General features: G+C 38.8%; 2 protein-coding genes and 1 pseudogene across 6 annotated transcripts in view; 1 reads left to right on the forward strand and 2 right to left on the reverse strand.

Moving 5' to 3' along the window:
* The window catches only part of acsl1a (acyl-CoA synthetase long chain family member 1a), a 31,603-nt gene extending 17,148 nt beyond the window's left edge, over nt 1-14,455 (forward strand). For 2 of the 3 annotated variants that reach the window (XM_034084140.1, XM_034084132.2), the window contains exons 7-21: nt 23-198; nt 405-437; nt 641-692; nt 773-846; nt 1,927-2,004; nt 2,565-2,699; nt 2,922-3,056; nt 10,506-10,601; nt 10,704-10,776; nt 10,880-10,968; nt 11,907-12,023; nt 12,343-12,486; nt 12,595-12,696; nt 12,772-12,843; nt 13,444-14,455. In XM_034084140.1, coding sequence (XP_033940031.1) covers nt 23-198; nt 405-437; nt 641-692; nt 773-846; nt 1,927-2,004; nt 2,565-2,699; nt 2,922-3,056; nt 10,506-10,601; nt 10,704-10,776; nt 10,880-10,968; nt 11,907-12,023; nt 12,343-12,486; nt 12,595-12,696; nt 12,772-12,843; nt 13,444-13,584 — 1,517 coding nt within the window. In that variant the 3' untranslated portion in view covers nt 13,585-14,455. Of the gene's footprint in view, nt 1-22; nt 199-404; nt 438-640; nt 693-772; nt 847-1,926; nt 2,005-2,066; nt 2,145-2,564; nt 2,700-2,921; nt 3,057-10,505; nt 10,602-10,703; nt 10,777-10,879; nt 10,969-11,906; nt 12,024-12,342; nt 12,487-12,594; nt 12,697-12,771; nt 12,844-13,443 lie in introns of all 3 variants that reach the window. The other variant, XM_034084148.2, reaches the window with a different exon arrangement.
* Nucleotides 3,195-4,559, reverse strand: LOC139434865 (piggyBac transposable element-derived protein 4-like; annotated as a pseudogene).
* primpol (primase and polymerase (DNA-directed)) lies at nt 14,349-19,681 on the reverse strand. 3 transcript variants are annotated; one of them, XM_034084177.2, is made up of 14 exons: nt 19,603-19,681; nt 18,310-18,502; nt 18,118-18,212; nt 17,894-18,032; nt 17,284-17,431; nt 17,105-17,201; nt 16,875-17,014; nt 16,554-16,716; nt 16,367-16,464; nt 16,146-16,238; nt 15,766-15,874; nt 15,613-15,689; nt 15,450-15,496; nt 14,349-15,313 (listed from the first exon to the last, which is right to left on the reverse strand). In XM_034084177.2, the coding sequence occupies exons 2-14, from the start codon at nt 18,481-18,483 to the stop codon at nt 15,086-15,088; spliced, it is 1,608 nt and encodes a 535-aa protein (XP_033940068.1). In that variant the 5' UTR covers nt 18,484-18,502; nt 19,603-19,681; the 3' UTR covers nt 14,349-15,085. The 3 variants fall into 3 exon arrangements, with proteins under 3 accessions (XP_033940068.1, XP_033940050.1, XP_033940058.1); XM_034084159.2 differs by having other exon boundaries at nt 16,875-17,017; XM_034084167.2 differs by having other exon boundaries at nt 16,875-17,017; nt 18,310-18,483; nt 19,603-19,673.
* Nucleotides 19,682-20,317: the final 636 nt, after the last annotated feature.

Raw genomic sequence — 20,317 nt, forward strand, 5'->3', positions numbered from 1 at the left:
TTGTGCCGTCGGTTTTTTCCAGCTGACATCTCCACGGTGATATGCGATGTACCTGAAAAGGCTGGGATGGTCATAGACTGCATGAAAGGGAAGGGGCGGTCGGTGAAGACCATCGTGCTCATCGAGCCGTTTGACAGCGAGCTGGTGACGCGTGGACAGGACTGCGGCATCGAGGTTCTGAGTTTAAGGGAGTTTGAGGTGAGAATACCAGCTAATCTTCTTTCTGTGTATTATTACAACATCTGTTTACTGAACGCCCAACATCAGCAGATCTGACACAGTGATTAGTTGTGGCTATAACCAAATGGAAATTAGGACCTGAGGCGCTGTTTGTTTGAAGCTAGATTGTTATCAGCTCCCTCTGCGCACGTTATATCTCACTGTGCTTTTAATATTTGTGCCAGGCCCTGGGTAAAGCAAACCTGCAGAAACCAATGGTGAGTAGTAACAGCACACCTCAGTTGACCTGATGATGACATGCCGAAAAACTGAATTTCAACAAAAGAATAATCATTTAAAAGTAGATAATTCTCCTATAATCAGCAGCACTCTGTCTGACCCCTGTACTAAAACAAAGGATTGCACATTTCTAATGAAATAGCTTCATATGCATGAGTGTAGACCTGTGATCTGATTACAGCCCCCCAATCCAGAGGACCTCGCTCTGATCTGCTTTACATCTGGAACCACAGGTGATTACACAACTTGTTTACGACGTTAATCCTTTGGAAATGTTTTTCTCATATAATCACAATCATCGTTTTCTTTTCAGGGAACCCAAAAGGTGCAATGCTTACTCATGGAAATGTAATCTCCAACACTGCAGCTTTCATTAGAATAACAGAGGTAAACACACACACCAGCTAAACCTGAAGACACAACATTTACGCTTTGAAACTTAAGATAAATGACATAATAATGTCTAGTCACTGTGCTTGATGTTAGTCCTCTTCTTTGTAAGGTGGCGGCTTCTGCTTTCCCTAAATTATTCATTTTTTCATTAATGAAAAGTTACATTTCCACTGGTGTTCCCCTCTCTCTTTTTCCTTTATGTTTGTGTTCATTTAGTCTCAGCCTGAGAGTAAAACTGCAGCTGTGAAAGCCTCCTCTGCATCATTCCTTTAAACGGTTTTGCTTACAGTCTTTATATCCGCCTATAGGGACATCCAACATAAAGCAGTAAAGGACATTCTTCTTTGCAGTAAATGAGCAAATACTATTTTCTGCATTAATGAAACCTGTGATATTGAGTGGGATTTATTCATTAACTTTGCATCATTTCACACAGCACATAGGATAAAGCTTTATTGATTCCTGTAGGGAATTTCAGGTGTGATAGCCACAACAGAGCATGAGTGAAACACAGGCAGTCCAGCTAAGAGTTCACTCAAGGATAATACAATCAAAACATACGATTAGATATGCAAGTAACAGTTTGAAAACAATTATCATGATACCAATTTAAAACACTGATCAGTTGACACTACATATATACAGATATGCGTTAAGATCGCTTTATATATTTAAATGTGCACATGCGAGTGCAAACCTTATATTCATATAGGGCAGGTTGTTTATACATGGTTTACCTTTGACAGTGCAGAGAACAGCATCCTCTGCACTGTCAAATAAATCAATAATATAAAAAACATTTAGTAAAATTGTACTAACCCAACTTCTTAAACCATCATGAGATTTGGATCACATACAATGTAATCGTAGAGCGTTGCTTAAAATCTAAGATGTCTCCGTTCAGGTTGGAGCTCCTCTTTTTGCACCTTTTTTTATATTTTCCTTTCCTCTCTCATCTGTTTCTCTCCTCTCGTGTCTGTTCGTCCTCGCCGTCGTCCTCCTCCTCCTCCTCCTCCTCCTCCTCCTCCTCCTCCTCCTCCTCCTCATCCTCCTCCCCTGCGTGTTGTCGTCCAGGCCATTCTGAAGCCCAGCACTGAAGATTGTCTTATGTCCTTCCTCCCTTTGGCCCACATGTTTGAGAGGGTGGTGGAGGTACAGTACGCCCTGCCTGACCTGCGTACCTGCATGTGTTTTGCTTTGTGTGTCCTCCGCAGGTACACTGCATGCTGGACCTCCATGACATTCATGTGTCCTATCTCCCTCTAGCTCACATGTTTGAGAGGGTGGTTCAGGTAGGTGTTTGACTTGTTTACATTCAAATGTTCTGTATAAGTGGAGTTTTAAGAATCATAGCACTGCTGTCCCAATTACTGAAATGTTATCCTTTTAGGCTGTGTTCCTTTATTACATTCATGTTGCAATGTATTAAAGTGAACTGTTTCATAAGTAGGTTTTGTTTGTCTAAATAAATTGCGTATTGAAAGGAACAGTGCTCTACTTGTTGTGTTAACACAGGTACCAAAGGACTTCAAATAAAATCAACTTCATGTCTTTCTTAACTGTTTTAATGATATGTGACGAGTAACAGCTTTTGTGGTGGTTTGAATAACAAACACTGACTATATAGTGAGATCTTACCATCATTGCCCTCTTGTGGTTAAATTGCTCCACTGATTTATTTGCAACAAGGAGTAACTTCCTCTTTCCATCAGGGTGTCGTCCTCATCCATGGAGCTAGAATCGGCTATTTCCAGGGGGACATTCGACTTTTGATGGATGATTTGAAAACGCTGAAGCCAACAGTGTTTCCTGTAGTCCCACGACTCCTCAACCGCATGTTTGATAAGGTCAGAGTTTATCTAATGTCACTCATTGTAAAGTCTACCAAAGCCATATTTAGGAGAAGAGCATGTTTATTCACTATGTCCTCTTACATTTCTTTCAGTAACTTTCTTTTGTGACTGTAATTACTTTTCTTTTTAATTTATTTACACAAGTGCCATTTCTCTGGTTTGCTGCCCTGTTTGTTAGATATATGTTTTAAAATAAGGTGTCTCAATTCTCCACAGATATTTAGTCAAGCCAACACGCCGCTGAAGAGATGGCTGCTCGATTTCGCTTTCAGCCGGAAGGAGGCAGAGATGAAAACTGGTGTGGTCAGAAAAGACAGCATGTGGGACAAGATCATCTTCAACAAAGTGCAGGTAAAGAAAGCACCTATTTAACCCTTAAGAGTCCCTTAAAAAAACAAACGTATTTGTTCCTAAGGCCATAAAATGCCACCTTCACAAAAACTGCTATAAAAATATGATATATTAATATTTATTTCCACTTTAAAAGAGTCAATCTTTTAAAACCACTCCAGCCTGTAATACACATATGAAAAATGAATTATATTTTAGGAATTTTAACCCTTTAAATGCCAGTTTGTTGAAAAAACTCCACAGTTTTTTTTAATTGAAAAGAACAAAAAACTAGAATAATTTTCAAGGAATATTTGATTATTGTTATTATTAGGTCCCTAGATTGATCAATGATTGGCAGCAAAATTCATTTGAATGCATTCTTATTTTTTTTGCAGTGTTAGATTTAAAGAAAAACTCACACCCGTGTTCCTAAGGCCAAAAATTGCCACCTTCACAAAAACTGCTATAAAAATATGAAATATTCATATTGTCTAAAATGAATAATACAAGATCATTTTGAATCGTTTCTGCTGCTGCGAGGATGGCTCGATTGATGTCCACAGGACGTAGGCGTTGTAATGGGAAATGTCAAGGTTGTGGAAGAGGGCAAGTGGCCAGCGATTTGTTCTCCTCCTGTGGCAACAACCTAACAAAAACATAAAACAAGACAATTTGAATAAATGATTCCAAGCCTTTTCTCTCATGATACAAATATTAATTATTTTATAAGAAAATGCTCATTTGAAAAAAACCTACATATATTTCAGACAAGAATATAAGAGTAAGAATACATGTGTGCCTACCTTATCAAGGTTGTCGACACCTCCTTTGCATCGGTTGTCGTCTTTGATTATGACTGGCTTTCTCTTCATTTCGTCGCTTACGTCTGGACTGCAGTGTTTCGTGCTTAGAAGCAGCACATTCCTGCCCCGTCGAGGGATGTAAGAGACCACTGTGTGGGTCTTCGTAAAGGCAAAGTTGGAGGAGAGGATCGCTCTCGCTCTTGCCTGGAGCAAAATAGGGGGAAGCTCAGGCTTGTTTCGGCGAATTGTGCCAACCAGGGCCAGTTTTCTCCTGAGCAGCTCCTCAGCCAGTGAACACATTGTCACAGGTAATGATGTGTCCCTGGAGCCCCTCTGTCATCTCCAGGACCACCCGCATCCCCTGGTTGACTTCAGAAGGACTGCCAGCTGCTTTGCCTGTATACACCTGCAGTCTCCAGGCGTAGGATGATTTTACATCACAGTTTGCCCAAATCTTTATACCGTATTTGGCCGGCTTTTTTGGCAATATGTACTGCTTGAAGCTGCACCTGCCTCTGAATGGGACGAGCTGTACTATTATGAGCTGTTCATCCACGCAGACGTCGCTGAATGGGCTGAACAGCATCGGCAGGCAGTGCGTCCACATATCCCAGACTTTGCGGAAGGCAGCCAGCTTGTCATCACGGCGCCGCAATCGGGATAGCTTGTCGTCGAACCGCAGTGTTCGGATGATTTGGTGAAACCTCTTGTGGGACATCGTGGCTCGGAAAATGCTCCGTCCCGATTTCTCACTCCAGAGGCTCCAACTCAATGCGCGTGCGCAGAAGTTGTGTGAAGTCTGAGAGCGTGTAGCTCCCGTAGCAAACTTTTTGAGAAATCAGGTTATGATCAGATGAGCAAGTTGATCACTCAAAGTTTATAGCGAAATACGACGTGGGGAATGTAATGCCACCGAAGAAACCAAACAAAAAGGCTAACGTGCCATTGAATGAGAGCAGCGGTCATTCGGGAGTGAGTGACACGCAAGCAGCAGAGGAGAACGCCATGGAGAGCGGGGCCTCGCAGGTGAACCACTCGGAGCTGTCGGTACTAATACGCTCTATAATAAGAGAGGAGATAGGGGCTGCTTTCGAGAAATTCCAGCCGCAGCTTGATGCTTTAAAGGGAGAACTTGACTCATGTTGTCAGAAGCTCGTGATATGGAGGAGGGGATAACCGACATGGATTGTAGGGTTGCTATACTCGAAACCGCAAATGGCAATCTAATGAAGGAAAACAAAGAGTTCAAAGACAAAATAGAGAGGATGGAGATTCAAAGCAGAACGTTTAATCTTGTGTGATTGGACTGAAAACGGACATTGAGAAGAGCGATCCCATTGCCTTTGTGACAAACTTTTTAAAGGAGGTGTTCGGAAGTGAGCTCTCATGTGAACCGGCAGTCAAGATTGCATACAGGATTGGGCAGGGGACTGATTTGAGACCCAGACCTATGATTGTCACTATGCAGAGATATCAAGCGAATGAAGCTATCTTGAAGCTGGCAAGAAGCAAAGGAGAGATTATTTTCCGTGACATGCGAGTGAAGATATTTCCTGATATTACTCCGGATATTGCCAGGAAGAGAGCCCTATTCAATGACGTCAGGATGAAGCTGCGCAAGGCTGAGGTGAGACATGGACTATTGTTCCCCGCAACGCTCATCGTAACCTTCAATGGACAAACCAAACTTTATCGGGACTGTAGTGAAGCTGAGCATTTCTACAAAACAGTGATAAGCCCGGTTTCAGTTCAAACCAGAAATGAAGGTGGGAAATGACTGATTGACATGACCTGATAGATGGTATGATTATACATATAGGAGAAGAAATAAATTGTATTATGAAAATGGGAATTGTTGCCGTTTTGGTGATCTCCACAATTGTTTTATTTTCTTGTAGGCCAATATTCACTGGTCTGAGTTATCTACTGATTTATTTGAAGTTATTTACTTCATCATCTGCGAGTATGAATTTATGTTTATTAGATTTTGAATACAAACAAATTTCAACTTGTCTCTATTGTTGTTTATTCCTCCTAAAATGTAATTTTGATGTATTGATTAGATCTAGTGTTGCGAGACATTACCATGAATATATTTCATACTATTATTTAAAAATGTTTGGGAGCTACCGGGAGGCTCGTCTAATTGAGCGAGTGAATATCCACATTTATAGCAATCTATGTGCAGATACATGTTGGGTTGTCTATGTGATGGTGTGTGTGGTTGAAATTGTGTTACATGTATGTTTTAGTTCAGCTCTCATTTTGATAGGAAGTGAAAAAGAGATAACATTTAAATTGCCATCTTAATGTTGAATAAGTTACCAAGTAAAGGGTTTAAATTGGCTCACATAAATATATGTAGTCTAAGAAATAAAGTGTCTGAGATAGAGGAAATATTATCATGTGGTATTCATTTGTTAGCAATATCTGAAACTCACTTAGATGACACATTTAATGACGCTGCTGTGGACATTGATGGATATAGAATATTTAGAAAGGACAGGAATGCATATGGAGGTGGGGTGGCAGTATACATTCAAAAGCAAATACCAGCTAAAGTGAGATATGGTTTGATGTCTGCTGATATTGAAGTACTTTGGTTGCAAATGTATTTACCTCACTTGAAACCTTTGTTGGTAGGATGTTGTTACAGACCTCCAAATGCAAACTTAATTTATTTAGACAAATTATGTGAAATGTTAGACAAAGTTTGTGATCTTGACAGAGAGATTTATTTTATCGGAGATTTAAATATTGACTGGAATATGTTGCACTGTGCCCTTAAAAACAAGCTGCAGACAATAATTAATACATGTAACTTGGTACAAATGGTGACTAAACCTACTAGGATATGCATAAAGAAAGATGGGTCAAAAAGTGCAACTTGTATTGATCATATATTTACTAATTTTAGCCATGTATGTTCTCAGGCAATATCAATTCCAGTAGGGTGTTCTGATCACAATTTAATAATTATCGTGAGAAAGACAAAGGTGCCATAAGCTGGACCAAAAGTAATTGTGAGGAGATCAATGAAATATTTTAGTGAAGAGTCATTTATACAGGATGTTCAAAAGATATGTTGGAAACATGTTTTTGAGAAAGTCGATCCAGATGATGCTCTTGATGTCTTTCATGTGTTATTCATGCAGGTGATTGATAAACATGCTCCACTTGGAAAACAGACTGTAAGGAACTTTAGAGCACCCTGGTTAGATGAGGAATTAAGGGATCTAATGAAACAAAGAGATGATGCCAAAAATGTAGCTCTCTCATCAAGTTATGAGTCAGGTGGGCAAATGTATAGAAGGTTAAGGAATTATGTTACAGCATTAAATAAAAAGAAAAAACAGTTGTATTATGGAAATAAAATGAAAGAGATAAAGGATGACAAGAAAGAACTGTGGAGTTTAGTGAATGGCATGATGGGCCGTAAGCCGAAATCCACCTCAACATATCTTGAGGTGGATGGGACATTTTTGACACAACCAGTACAAATTGCTAATCATCTGAATGATTATTTTCTTGATAAAGTAAAACATTTGAGGAGAAATATGAATCAAACTATAAATAGTAACTCCACATTGCTAATAAAGGATTTAATTATTAAAAATAAGAAGTGTACATTTAAAATAGAAAAAGTGACAATTACAGATGTTGAATGTCTACTAGGTAAATGTAATGATAAACCACCAGGAGTGGATAATTTAGTTGGTACATTTCTTAGATATGTTGCTAATTTTGTTGCAGAGCCTATCTGTCATATTATACATTTGAGTATTGATAAATGTATTTGCCCACAGGCATGGAAAATAGCAACAATTATTCCACTTGCAAAAAAAATCCAGCAGGACCATTTTCTGGTACAAATAGCCGTCCAATAAGTTTATTACCAGCATTAGCAAAGATAATGGAGAGAATAATTTACAATCAAATACAATATGCAATAATACTTTGAAGGTAACAAACTTAATACTGCGTATCAACATGCTTACAGACCTGGCCATTCCACCTGCACCGCTTTAACACAAATGACAGATGACTGGAAGGGCGAACTAGATAATAGGAAGTTGGTGGGTGCAGTACTACTCGATTTTAGTTCTGCTTTTGATGTCATTGACCATTCTTTGTTGTTACACAAGCTGGAACAATATGGTTTTCATTTTGAAACGCTGAGGTGGTTAGAAAGTTACCTGACAAATCGAAGTCAAACTGTTTTTTTTAATGGAAGTCTCTCAAAGATGAAAACAGTCACTTGTGGAGTACCTCAGGGTAGTTGTTTTACAAATGACCTACCATTAGTGTTAGAAAAAGCTAAAATTGTAATGTATGCAGATGACTCAACAATATATTATGCAGCATCAACTACAAGAGAGTTGACAAATGTTATGAATAAAGATCTACTACTGATATCAGAGTGGGTCATAAATAATAAGTTGGTACTTAATGCGGGAAAACAAAATCGTTATTAATAGGGTCAAATCATCAGTTAAAAGGTGAACCAAAATTGCAACTACATTTAAACCATATTGAAATTGAACAGGTCAAGGAGACAACATTGCTAGGTATAACCCTGGATCATAAATTATCTTGGTCTAAACAAATTGATAATGTTGTATGTAAAATGGGAAGGGGTGTGTCACTTGTAAAAATAATTGTAAAATATTTGCCTATGGATGTCAGTAGACAAGTTTTGGATGCTTTGGTTCTGTCGCAGCTTGATTATTGTTTGGTTATATGGTCTAGTGCTGCTGAAAAAGATTTAAACAAACTACAAGTAGCACAAAATAAGGCAGCACGATGTGCACTGCAGTGCTCCTACAGAACCAGAGTCACTGAAATGCTGGAGACACTGAAATGGTTAACTGTCAGACAGAGGTCAACTTATATTTTATTAAATGTTGTCAGAAATATTACAGTGACTCACTCACCAGATATATTATCACAAAGGTTTATAGCGCAATATGCACAACATAACTATCAAACACGACATACAATAGAAGGAAGGTTTGTATTACCCAAATCTAAATCAAATATGGGACAGAAAACAGTCATGTACAGAGCCATGATCAGCTGGAACTCTTTACCGGTTCACATCATTCAGGAAAATTCTCAAGTACATATCAAAAGGTTGCCGTTTTGTTTTAATTTTGTTGTATGTATGTTTTGAGTGTGTGAGGACCCCAGGAAGAATAGCCAATGCTCATGCTAGTGCTAATGGGGATCCTAATAAAGACAAGAGGCTGAGGGTCGATTCATTTTGACCTGTAAACACCGGCCAAAATGAGCAGCCCCACGTAAGCCTGCAGTTCCTCTGTGTCCATATCTCGCCACTCTTGACCGTCTCCCATGCAGGTTTGTCATGGACACAATATGCTGCAGGATGTCATCTGTCAGCAGCAGTGCAAAGCTGGATGCTGGGTCACTGATTCGAGCGACAGCATAGTGTGTTGGTCCCGGGGTCAAACTTCTGGCTGCTGGGACGTAGCGGAGCGTCTCAGTGTTTGTGGGAGATCAAAACACTTTACCATTTTTTGAAGTCCATCCTGCAGCTGCTTTCTCCAACTCCCCTCCGCTCTCAGTTTCAGATGAGTCCGAGTTGGACTCTAGCTGGTCTGTTCCCACCTCTGAGGCGTCCTCCGAGGACTCTGAGGCCTCTTCTGTGTCAGCCTCAGAGTCCATGGAGGAGGATGAGGAGCCATCCTCGCAATCAGAGTGCATGATGATGTCCAGAGCTTCCCGTGTGCTGTAATGCCTTGCCATTTCCAAATAGACTACTCCTGCACTAATAGTAATACTTATAACCATGGCTGCAGTGCAGCTGTATAAACAACCTGACCGAGAACCAAAACAAAGTCCAATTTTGTTTTGGTTCTCCCAACTCATTGTTTTTTATTATTGAATTAGATTATTACACAGTGTGGCCTTCTAAGAGAAAAGTCTTTTGAAGTTGGACACACACACACGCACGCACACACACATACCATTATCCAACATCAAAAGTGACACACATATCATTTCAGTAGCAAGTGACCCTTGCAGAAAACAGTAAAAAGTGTGACATTTTGCTGCAGGCTTCAAAGGGTTAAAATTATCGCCATCTTGTAGACAAATGTAAAAATTGAAAGCTAGAAGTCCAAAATGAAATCTTAACATAAAGGAAATCGAGAGTTTATGATAAGATAAATGTGGGGTCAAAAAAAGCATTTTCAATGGGGCATTTTTTGCCGCTAGGAACTAATGTGTCGGTTTTTGTGTAGCTTAGCCATTTTAGGCTAATTAAAAAAACTAAGACGACAATTCAATATACAACTAAAAAAGAATATCCTCTGGCAAGTTTGAGCAATATTCATTCAACACAGCCAAAATGGCATGAACCTGAATGGCTGAAAAATGGCCCCAGGGACTCTTAAGGGTTAACTTACTCATCCACAAAAAAAGTCTGATACTTAGATATTACCCTGGCTTTGAATGTGGCTTGGTCTTACAGAACTTCGCTTACCCTTTTTAAACATTTTATATTTGAGTTGAAAAGTCATACTATCTTAAAGGTTAGATAAACACCTGTCACAAGTTCCAAGCCCATAAGACATTTCAACAATTGCTTTACCATTGATATGATGTCATCAAACAATGGTCTTCCTGTGTTTTCTCTCTGCAGGAGAGTCTGGGCGGTCGCGTCAGACTGATCATCACAGGAGCGGCTCCGGTGGCTCCGACCATCCTCACCTTCCTACGAGCCGCTCTGGGCTGTCAGGTGAGCGGCCTCCACTCCACCATCTCGCATTCGTTTGGCTAATCTTTATCAATTAGTTTTATGTTCAAACATGTCACTAAAAACCCGCTCTGCTCTCCACAGTTTTATGAGGGCTACGGTCAGACTGAGTGCACCGCTGGCTGCTCCATGTCCATGCCCGGGGATTGGACCGCAGGTAAATCCCCCGTCTGTTCTCGTGTAGTAAAGCCTATGAGAGAAATTTAAACAATTCTTTCTGTGAACTTTGAAACTGAACTGTGATGATTTTGTGTCTCCAGGTCACGTCGGGCCTCCTCTGCCCTGCAACGCTATCAAACTGGTGGATGTGGCAGAAATGAACTACATGGCAGCCAATGGAGAGGGAGAGGTGAGGAGTGCTATTCAGGAACAATCAAATGCATGAAGTCAGTGGAGGAAAAAAGTATTTATTGGCTTTGTAATTAACAACCGGTTTGGATAGAAATAATGAATGCAAAGTGTAATTATTATTATTAACAAAAACCAGTGACTTCACTTGAAGCCTCAATGCCATACCAATTACTTTTAAGAATACAAAAGCAGAAATACGATTTGCACGTGTGACATCTAGTGTTTCTTCACTATAATGAACATGGTCAGTGAAGCTTACTCTACAAGCTGCATATCAGGCAGAATTAATAAAAATACAGTGGAAAATGTACAATAAATCATTCATTAAAGTGTAGGATATGAATTACTATTATTAAAACACTTTTCTCTGCAGCAGAAAGATCTTAACACGAATAACACATGGATAAGCATTTCATTAGGTTAAGAGTAAAGTAAAGACAGCCTGTCAACCTACTCATTATGACAATGCTGATGTTCAGCTAATATAATGTTTACAATGTTCACATGCCATGTTTTTGCAATGAGTCTTAAACACAAATTACACCAGTGTTGGACAAATGGTCTGATGGTGGCGCCACATTAAAGGAGATCCCTAAAATGATAGCGATTAATCCTGAGGGAAATATGTCCTTCAATAAATATGATGCAAGCCATCCAGCTAAATATTAGTTAAATATTTGCCCTGCTGGTGGATCAAACGTCAAACCAATGTCACATTTATTCTCTAGGCATCATAAATATCTGTTTGGACATTTCAGAAAAATTCCCCTCTTATATTTGTTGAGATATTGCCACCTGTACTAAAATGGTGCCATTAACAGAGTAACCGTTATTGCTCCCTAGCGTTGATATACACTTGATATAATCTGCACGTGTGCTTGCTTCTAAATATCTGTAAAATGTGAATTTCATTAACTTTGTCATCTCTCCCTCCAGATATGTGTCAAAGGACCAAATGTTTTCCTGGGATACCTGAAAGATTCCGAGAGAACTGCAGAGGCCATCGACGAGGACGGGTGGCTGCACACGGGAGACATCGGGAAGTGGCTTCCTGTAAGTAGAACATGTTGAAGGGCCCATTCATCTTTAATTATGAGTACATGTAACACACCTCGTGCATTATATTGTTGTATGCAGTGAACTGGGGGCAGCAGCTAAACCTATGACGTCATCAAATTGTGAAAACAGTGTTTTTTTAAGTCATAACAAATATAGCACATCCCAGTATATGTAGTATGTGTTAAAGATATAGTTAAGTCATAAAAATGTCAGTATGTTGTAAAGAAAAAGGATGGTAGATAGAAGTTATACAAATACACTGACCATGGATAAGTGTACCTCATAAAACACTCTTTTTTGTGTTTTTTTGCAGAACGGCTGTCTTAAAATCACTGACAGAAAGAAGCACATTTTCAAGCTGGCACAAGGAGAGTACATCGCCCCCGAGAAAATAGAAACGGTGTATAATCTCAGTGATCCAGTGGCCCAGATATTTGTTTACGGCGAAAGCTTACAGGTGAGTTCATGAATGTGTAAACATCAGATATTCTTATCATAATGTGCAGTATCAGTTTCTAGTTTGGTTCAATATGTGTGGCTCTGATGTCCTTGTTGTGTTTCTAAGGCATGTCTGGTGGGGATAGTAATTCCTGATCCAGACTTTTTACCTATTTGGATGAAGAAAAAGGGGATCGAAGGCTCCTACTCTGAACTGTGCAGTAACAAGGTGAGGTGTCACTGTCCGCTGCTTACACACACAGCCATTTGCGATGTGAGCTAACGTGTGTGTGACTGTTTGTAGGATGTGAAGAGCGCCATTCTGGAGGACATCCTGAGGCTGGGCAAGGAGGCGGGACTCAAGTCCTTCGAGCAGGTAACTGTTGCCATGTTTTATCAAAATGCATCATTTTTGATTCAATAATTATTCTTTATTTCAAATTTTCAAATTACATCTGAAAGGATTAGTCGATTAATTATTTTCATTGACAGACCAATAGTCTGTGTATTTTGATGTTAAGACATTTTAATGCAATAGTTACATCGAATCAGTTTTTGAAAGGATAATGAATATTACTTTTGGACTACATTTTAATAAGATAAGATAGAACTTTATTGATCCCATTTTGGGAAATGTTTGTTGCAGCAGCATAATGGCATGGCATTGTACAATACAAATTAAAAGACAAGAAATAAACAAAGTATAAAATACTTTGTTTATTTCTTGTCTTTTAATTTTTGTGACTGTAGTTTTCTTACAATATGTGAGAATATACAGTGCAATTATTAAGATGTAGTAGTCTTTATTGTTAACTTTTCTATCCTTATTTGCAGATATTATCTTGTAAATCACTATTTTTGGTTGTATTAAAATAATTCACAAAGTAATTGTAAGTTGCAATTACTAATAGATGTTAGTTGTAATTGAGACACTGCATCAAATGTTGATTTGCCGCTTTTTGTTCCTCCTCTGCAGGTGAAAGACATTGCGTTACACACCGAGCTGTTTTCTATCCAGAACGGCCTGCTGACCCCCACCCTAAAGGCCAAGAGGACTGAGATTCGTAACCGCTTCAAAGAGAACATTGATGAACTTTATGCCAAAATTAATATGTAAACTGGGATCGAGGAGTAGAGAAGGTGACCATTCAGAGCACACCGCCAGAACCAAATAGTTAATGGAGAGGAAGTATGTATTGTTCCTGTACTGCTAAAGGGTCCCTGCTGTCACCATGTTACTGGAATCACTTATCTAAGGGTTGAGGTTAAAAACACACAAAGGGGAAATCTGACTTGCTCATGCCTTAAAACTGCCTTCGACTTCTCCACCGTCAGAAGGTAAACACATTTCTGCCAATTTTGTATTCTTGGGAGCCACAGAAAGAAATCCTATTAACACGCTTTTACATCTGACTAATATTGAGTATTAATGTTTTGGTCTATCTATTTAAGTCGGTATTTAATGTAATCATTCAACTGTAAATATTGTATCTGCTAAAAAGTCTATTTGTATGCAGAGTATTTTGCCTGATACTCTGCGGTTTAAATTTCCTTCATTCCTGTGTGTCTCCATGCTGAAGGACTGATGAACCCCTTCCTGTGCACAAGTTAGAAATTAGAGTTTTGGGAAGCTTTACAGACTTTTGGTGCCTTTTTGTGTTTTTTTGTTTAACACTGCACACGAAATAGTGAATGTTCTTCTGAACATGATGTTGCTCTTATTTCACATTTGGTTGCCAAAGGTCGCAGGATCGTTAGTTGTATTACACTTGAGGTTTCTGGGTAAATATTTGAAACAACAAAGATTGAATGGATCACTTTTCATTTGAAGAAGCACGTTTTTAAAGAGATTTAACGTTCTTGTCGACATTTCACGTTAACTTTTTAGTGTAAAACGGAGCAGCATTTCAGTTGTCATGATTTCAGATGTTATGTCTCGGTTCTCACACACATTAAACACGTCGAGGCCTCCTTGACATTTCAAGCCATATTGTTCTTATGTTTTTTTAAACACTCTGAAATGAAAAGGGCAAAGGTGCAGTTTTCGGCTAAGTACAGTGATATCATAAACCTGTTAATGTACGCATTCAAACATTTGTTCTTTTACCAGCTGTATTCACCTTGCAGGTGCAGCTATGTGGCTTTTATCCTGGATAAAGTGTTTAAGTCATGGATGTTTAAAGTTTAACGTCATCATATTTGTCTAATTATATAGTTGACTTTTCATTCAGGAAGTATGACGCTGCGCTGTCAGTACGCTTCTCCATGTTTGGTCAAATGCTCCAGATACCACCCCTTTCATGTGAACGTGCACCTAACTAGATAGGACACGGCTGGCTTGAGCGATCCACTTGATAACCAGCGTCGTAGTACCGTTTAGCGAGAGCGTGTATGTTTTGGATTAGGCCAACCGGCTAACTCAAACATATTAGGTTGAACCAGCTTCGTAGTACAGGCCTCTGGCTTCAATTACAAAAGGAGTTTGACTTTTTGACAAATCAATAAACATACGTAGCTTGCAAAATATAGTGGCTTATAAACTATTTATTACATGTTGGTCAATTATAAATAGGAGGACATTTGGTAAAGTGGGTGCAAAATAACATAAGACTCACCCTCTAATGGGAGTCAAAGTCTGCCATACATTTGAGCAGAAGCAGATCAGGGATATCCCCGCTTTTTTGTTCGAAGTCGTCCAGGCTCTGTAAATAGTCCTGGTCGTCCTGCCCGTCCCCCCAGCCGTCTGCAGGTCCCTGCTCTGGACACGCTGTCCTCTGGGGGGTCGAGGCCTGGCTGAGTTCAATGTTGCCGGCATCGTCCATTAAGTATGCCTGGTCCTCCTCGTCCTGTAAGAGAAGAGAAGACACGATCATACACTGCTGCAAGTTGAGGAGAACAACATGGGTTTGAGATTTAGAAAAAGACAACATTATTTCATGGCAAGTTAAGCGTAGTTAGGAGTAAAAAAAAAAAGAAGCAAACCAGTGTCATGATGTAGCTGACGCAGATCTCCTGTGGCAGTGGGTAGCCTGCAACGTCAAAAGACACGTTCTCAGACACCATTTTGCAATCTGTCAATCCAAAAACATCACGTGTGCTAGAGTTGTTGTTTGTTTTAAATGCGGCCCTTAGGCTCATTGCTTACTTGAGGACCTGAAGTTCCTGCACTCAGGGTCGAGACACTTCTGGTACCACGCTTCCTCTTTGAGGTCAACAACAATCCTGCAGAGGAAGGTGAATCAGAAGGGAAGTGGAGCGCACTTTAAGATTGTCAACATATAACCTGAAACATACATACATGATATTGTTGCTTTTGTGAAACCTTTCCACGTTTGCACACCAGCGGTAATTTGCGATGTCGTAGACAATCAGCTGTTCAGCAGCAAAGTAGTTCCATCGTCTGATGTCTGTTGAATTAAACATGAGAAGAAACTCCTGACAAAGATCATACACTACGTTTTGATGTACATTTAGTTGCCAGGTACTGAATCAATCCATGTTCAATTACGTTTTTTCTTGTAAATTAAAATGATCAATCATGAGTTTATTAAGAAGCGGCCGTTTAATCAATAATAAAAAAAGCTGGATTCAGCTCTAGGTCTGAACCAAGACATGCAAATGTTTGGAAAGTGACCCACCTTTTGTAAAAGCATTTCATGTATTAGTCCAAACACTTACTTCCATGTACGCCGTCCTTTTTAACCACAGTTAATACAAAGTTGTCCACTTCTGGATAAGGCGATGACAAGTGGCCCGAGAGTGAGCCTGCCACTGATGGATGGGGAAATAAATATTGCTTTTTATAAAGAGACATATGAGGTAAATTATGGCTGAGCTAATTATACAATACACTTTGCATGTTTGCATAGTAGAGAGAAGGCTTCTGTCGTCAGTGTTACCTGGGTCTGTGGCTGATTCCTGCTGACAGGGAGATCCCAAGGTTTTGGATTTCTTTGTTTCAGGGATGTCTGACGTAAGAATTCTCTGACCTGTGAAGCTAATGAAACACAGTAAGAAGATCTGAGGATGTGGGTTTAGGAAAGTAATATTTAAAGAATATAGAAAATGCAGCAAAAAGTGTTTTACCTTATATTACAGACTAAAGAAGCCAAGAACACGCTTTCCTCCGCAGAAATTCCCTTCTCAGGTTTGTGAATGAACTCGTTGTCGTCTGCCACCGTGAACGCAGCGTTCTTTCCCACTTTTGATGACTTGTAAAGGCGGAAATTTCTGTTCTTGGTGTAAACACCTGTTTTTGTAAAATATAACGAGTAATATGTATTCATTAAAAAAGGTTTACAAAGAAATCATCCAAAAAAGGTTTGCTGAATATATCAAGAGAAGCATTTAACCCAAGTTGTTGATTTAGGTTAAAACATGACAAATAAAAGCGTATGATTTTCTTACCAAGATCAACAAAGAGACAGTGTTGGCCATCTTTGTTTTTCACCTGGAGGAAGCTGAGGTCTCTCTCTTCCTGCTTGCACCTCTTGGCCTCTGGACTCTCAGATGTCTGCCCTGTCGTCTCTTCAGACACAGCATTTGCTCTGCTGCCAATATGTCATTAAGACAAGTTACACAAAATGATGGTAGCTAAGAAATGTAATAAGTTATTTTCATAAGTTAAAAACACAGACCCTGTTTCACAGTTTTTCTCCTCTGAATTCATCCCAACGCTCAGGCTGCTTTTGGGTGTGCTCAGGACCGATTGAAGAATTGAATGGATAAACCTGCCTTAAAAACAACAAGGAAATATGAATTGAAATTGAGGTAAACAAACAAGTGTTGTTACCTCAATGCAAAACACTGACCTTACCCATATGCAAGTTGTCTTTGAAGGCTGCATTTTTCAGATTAAAGATGAGATGCCGACTGAATTTGTCCGCCGTGCTGGAGTCGAGATTGAGGATATTTTTTGCAGAGCATTCAATCCCATAAACTTCCATTAACTTGTCGCATACATACTGTCAACACACAAAACACAGACAGGTTCAAATACTGTATCTCCTTCATCTTTAAGGAAGCAAGCAACAAGATAAACTACTACACATAATATATCCAAATAAAATGTAACTACTGCATTTTCTCACAAATTGGAAGAAAACTAGAGTCCCAACATTCTCTAAATCTAATAGACATTGGCCACACCCATTTGCTGCAAAAACTCTCCAGCTTCAAATTAAAAGAATGAGGGAAAAGTAAACGATAAATGCTTTTTTTATATTGTTTCCCCTTCTTTAACTTACTGAAAGAAGGTCAAGTGGATACTTTTACAAAGCATTCTTTGGATATATAAATGTCAAGTTGATCATCTTAGTGGTATTTATATCGCTATAGAAATATATTATAGCTTACTTAAAACAAAGATATATTAAAACACAATATAGTAAGACCTTTTGTCAATGAGGATGTGAAAAGTACCCCACCTGGATAAGTGAAGAGACCATGGATTTCCCATCAGCCCCTTGGTTTGAAGGCTTATGGAACTCCAAGTCAAAGTAAAGTTTACAAACAGCGCCCTCTGGTATCACCTCGTAGCAGTGCATCAAGGACTGTGGGTAAGTCCTGAACGAAAATCACAATGAATGCACATTGTTTTCTTAACACACGGAAGAAGAAGATGAATGAATTTGAAATGTTTGTTATTTACCTGTAGTAATGCCACAGCTCACTGTAGCTGGTCACCAGGAAGATCCTTTGACCCAGGGATGTCTTTTCTTTTTCAAGTGCAAACACATGTACAGCCTAGGAAACGCAAAGTGCCAGCATCAGATTTCCCCTGACACACAGGATGTACAATCTTAAAGGTGCAGACCAATGATAATAAGTCTTGTTTTATTACCTCCTTGCAGCTCTGAGCGAAGCTGATCGCCATACTTTGACGAGGGAAGAGCTTCCAGATGGAGGACGGCTGGCACGGCCACAGCCGAGGTTTGTATTGTGCGGCCAGAGGATTCAGCTGGAAGGACTGAGCGAGCTGCTCCACCTTCTTCATCCGCTCTCCCCACTTACTCATCTTGAATTGATTAACAACCCTTTATTACAACCACAGGGGCAACATGTTTCATTACAAACAAGGTCAGAGGTCAGCTACAATGCAGCACCTTCCTCGTACTGTTAGAAGTTTAGTGATTTGCTAAAGGCAACTTCAACAGATTGGATGCTTGAACTTCGGTCCTCCTCTCATCCTTCAACCTGGTTTATATATAATAATAATCATAATAATATTATATAAAGACTAGAGGTGTGTCTGTTATTTACCTCAATCCCTCACATATACAATAATAAAATAATGTGTGTGCAATGCATAAAATCCATACACTTTGAAAAAATTGTATATGATCACAATAATCCTATAAAATTAAAATAAACTGAATTCCAATCTTAAAATGTGACATAGATATTTCCCCAGTGTAGTAATAATATCTGGTAACGATTTGGAGTCACTGGTCTTCATGAGATGGACACTTATAACATACATCAGAATTTAAAAGGAAATGCACCATTTTCATTCAAATGTTCATAGAAAACAGACGGTAGATACAAATCCAATAAAAAGAGTTGTGTCCTACTTATCCAATGTATTAATAATCTACAATGCTGCATTGATTTTGAATCACTGGGTCACATTACATGACAATGAAGCATTTGCATAAATGTGACTTTTCAATCAAGACACAGCAACATTTTCATAACAATATTCATATAAAATCGAGACAAATAATAGAAATGTGGCCTTTATGTTCAATCTAGTAACACAGTTCCCCATTGAGTCATCAGATCATATGATATGGAACCTTTTGTATACAACTGAAATTATCTTCTTTAAAATTAGGAAATAATATAATTCAACGACCAGTACATAAAGCCAATTTATTATATTTTTTAAGAATAATTGTCACTAATATAGGCACAGAGATATTGAAATAACATTGGTTTTGAGACATTGAAATAAATGTATTGATGGTCCCTAACCCTAACTGAAACGAATATCCAACCTTACACTGACTTCAACGCCCTAACGTTGACTTGTAATATTATTCACTTTAACGTTATTTTAGGTAGTGGGTTTCAATTTGCCAGGAGTCATTGTCAGTAAAGAGTCATCGGAACAACAGTATCGAGGTTACGTTACCGTTGTGTTTATGTCAAGTGTCCACTCCTCTCTCACATGTTGCAGACGACACACGCAACTGTTTTCTTTTTGGCGCGTCTGAACCCGGAAATGGTGCCGTTTCCGGTAATAAAACGGAGTCGAAGCGGTAGCACCAGATTATAAACATTAAAATATTTACTGCCTTTTATTCATTTATTATTATATATATTTTTGAGAATTTTTATTAAAATATGCAGCATCATGATAGAAGACAATAGACATTTGAAGTACATGCATTGTAAGCGAGTTGTGTCGGTATCAAACATACACGATAACTACTTCCGGTCACTGTCTTAAAAAAATAAAAGCCTTTGAACCCTTTAACTGCCAGACCAAGAAAAAAGCTATGGAACAATAATTGTTTTTGCATTTTCTTATCAAATGGGCCACAAATAACCACAAACAATTTTATTTATTTTGACTGACCACACAGTTTTGTTTTTATGAGCCTCTCATTTTCAACAATCATCATACAGTACAGTATATGCATCAAACTCAAATAAAACACAAACTCAAGTACATTTGTTTCTTTTATGGAAAATGAGCAATATATACAATCAGATATATTCATAAAAGGTAATAAATTATAATTGGAAAAAAAACAATTGGAAAAAAGTAATGTAAAGTGTTTTTCATAATAAAAAAAAGACTTGCTCATCTTACTGTAGGCTATATTGAATTAGCATAACAACAA

Source organism: Pseudochaenichthys georgianus, chromosome 1, assembly GCF_902827115.2.
Source record: "Pseudochaenichthys georgianus chromosome 1, fPseGeo1.2, whole genome shotgun sequence".
NCBI lineage: Eukaryota > Metazoa > Chordata > Actinopteri > Perciformes > Channichthyidae > Pseudochaenichthys > Pseudochaenichthys georgianus.

What these genes read in the sequence shown, in the direction of transcription:
- primpol (XM_034084159.2), bottom strand. Translation starts at nt 18,483, where the DNA reads ATGAGTAAGTGGGGAGAGCGGATGAAGAAGGTGGAGCAGCTCGCTCAG. An exon ending in TCGCTCAGAGCTGCAAGGAG is followed by an intron (nt 18,213 to 18,309) that starts GTAATAAAACAA and finishes TGCGTTTCCTAG; the next exon opens with GCTGTACATGTGTTTGCACT. An exon ending in CAAAGACAACTTGCATATGG is followed by an intron (nt 17,202 to 17,283) that starts GTAAGGTCAGTG and finishes GTTGTTTTTAAG; the next exon opens with GCAGGTTTATCCATTCAATT.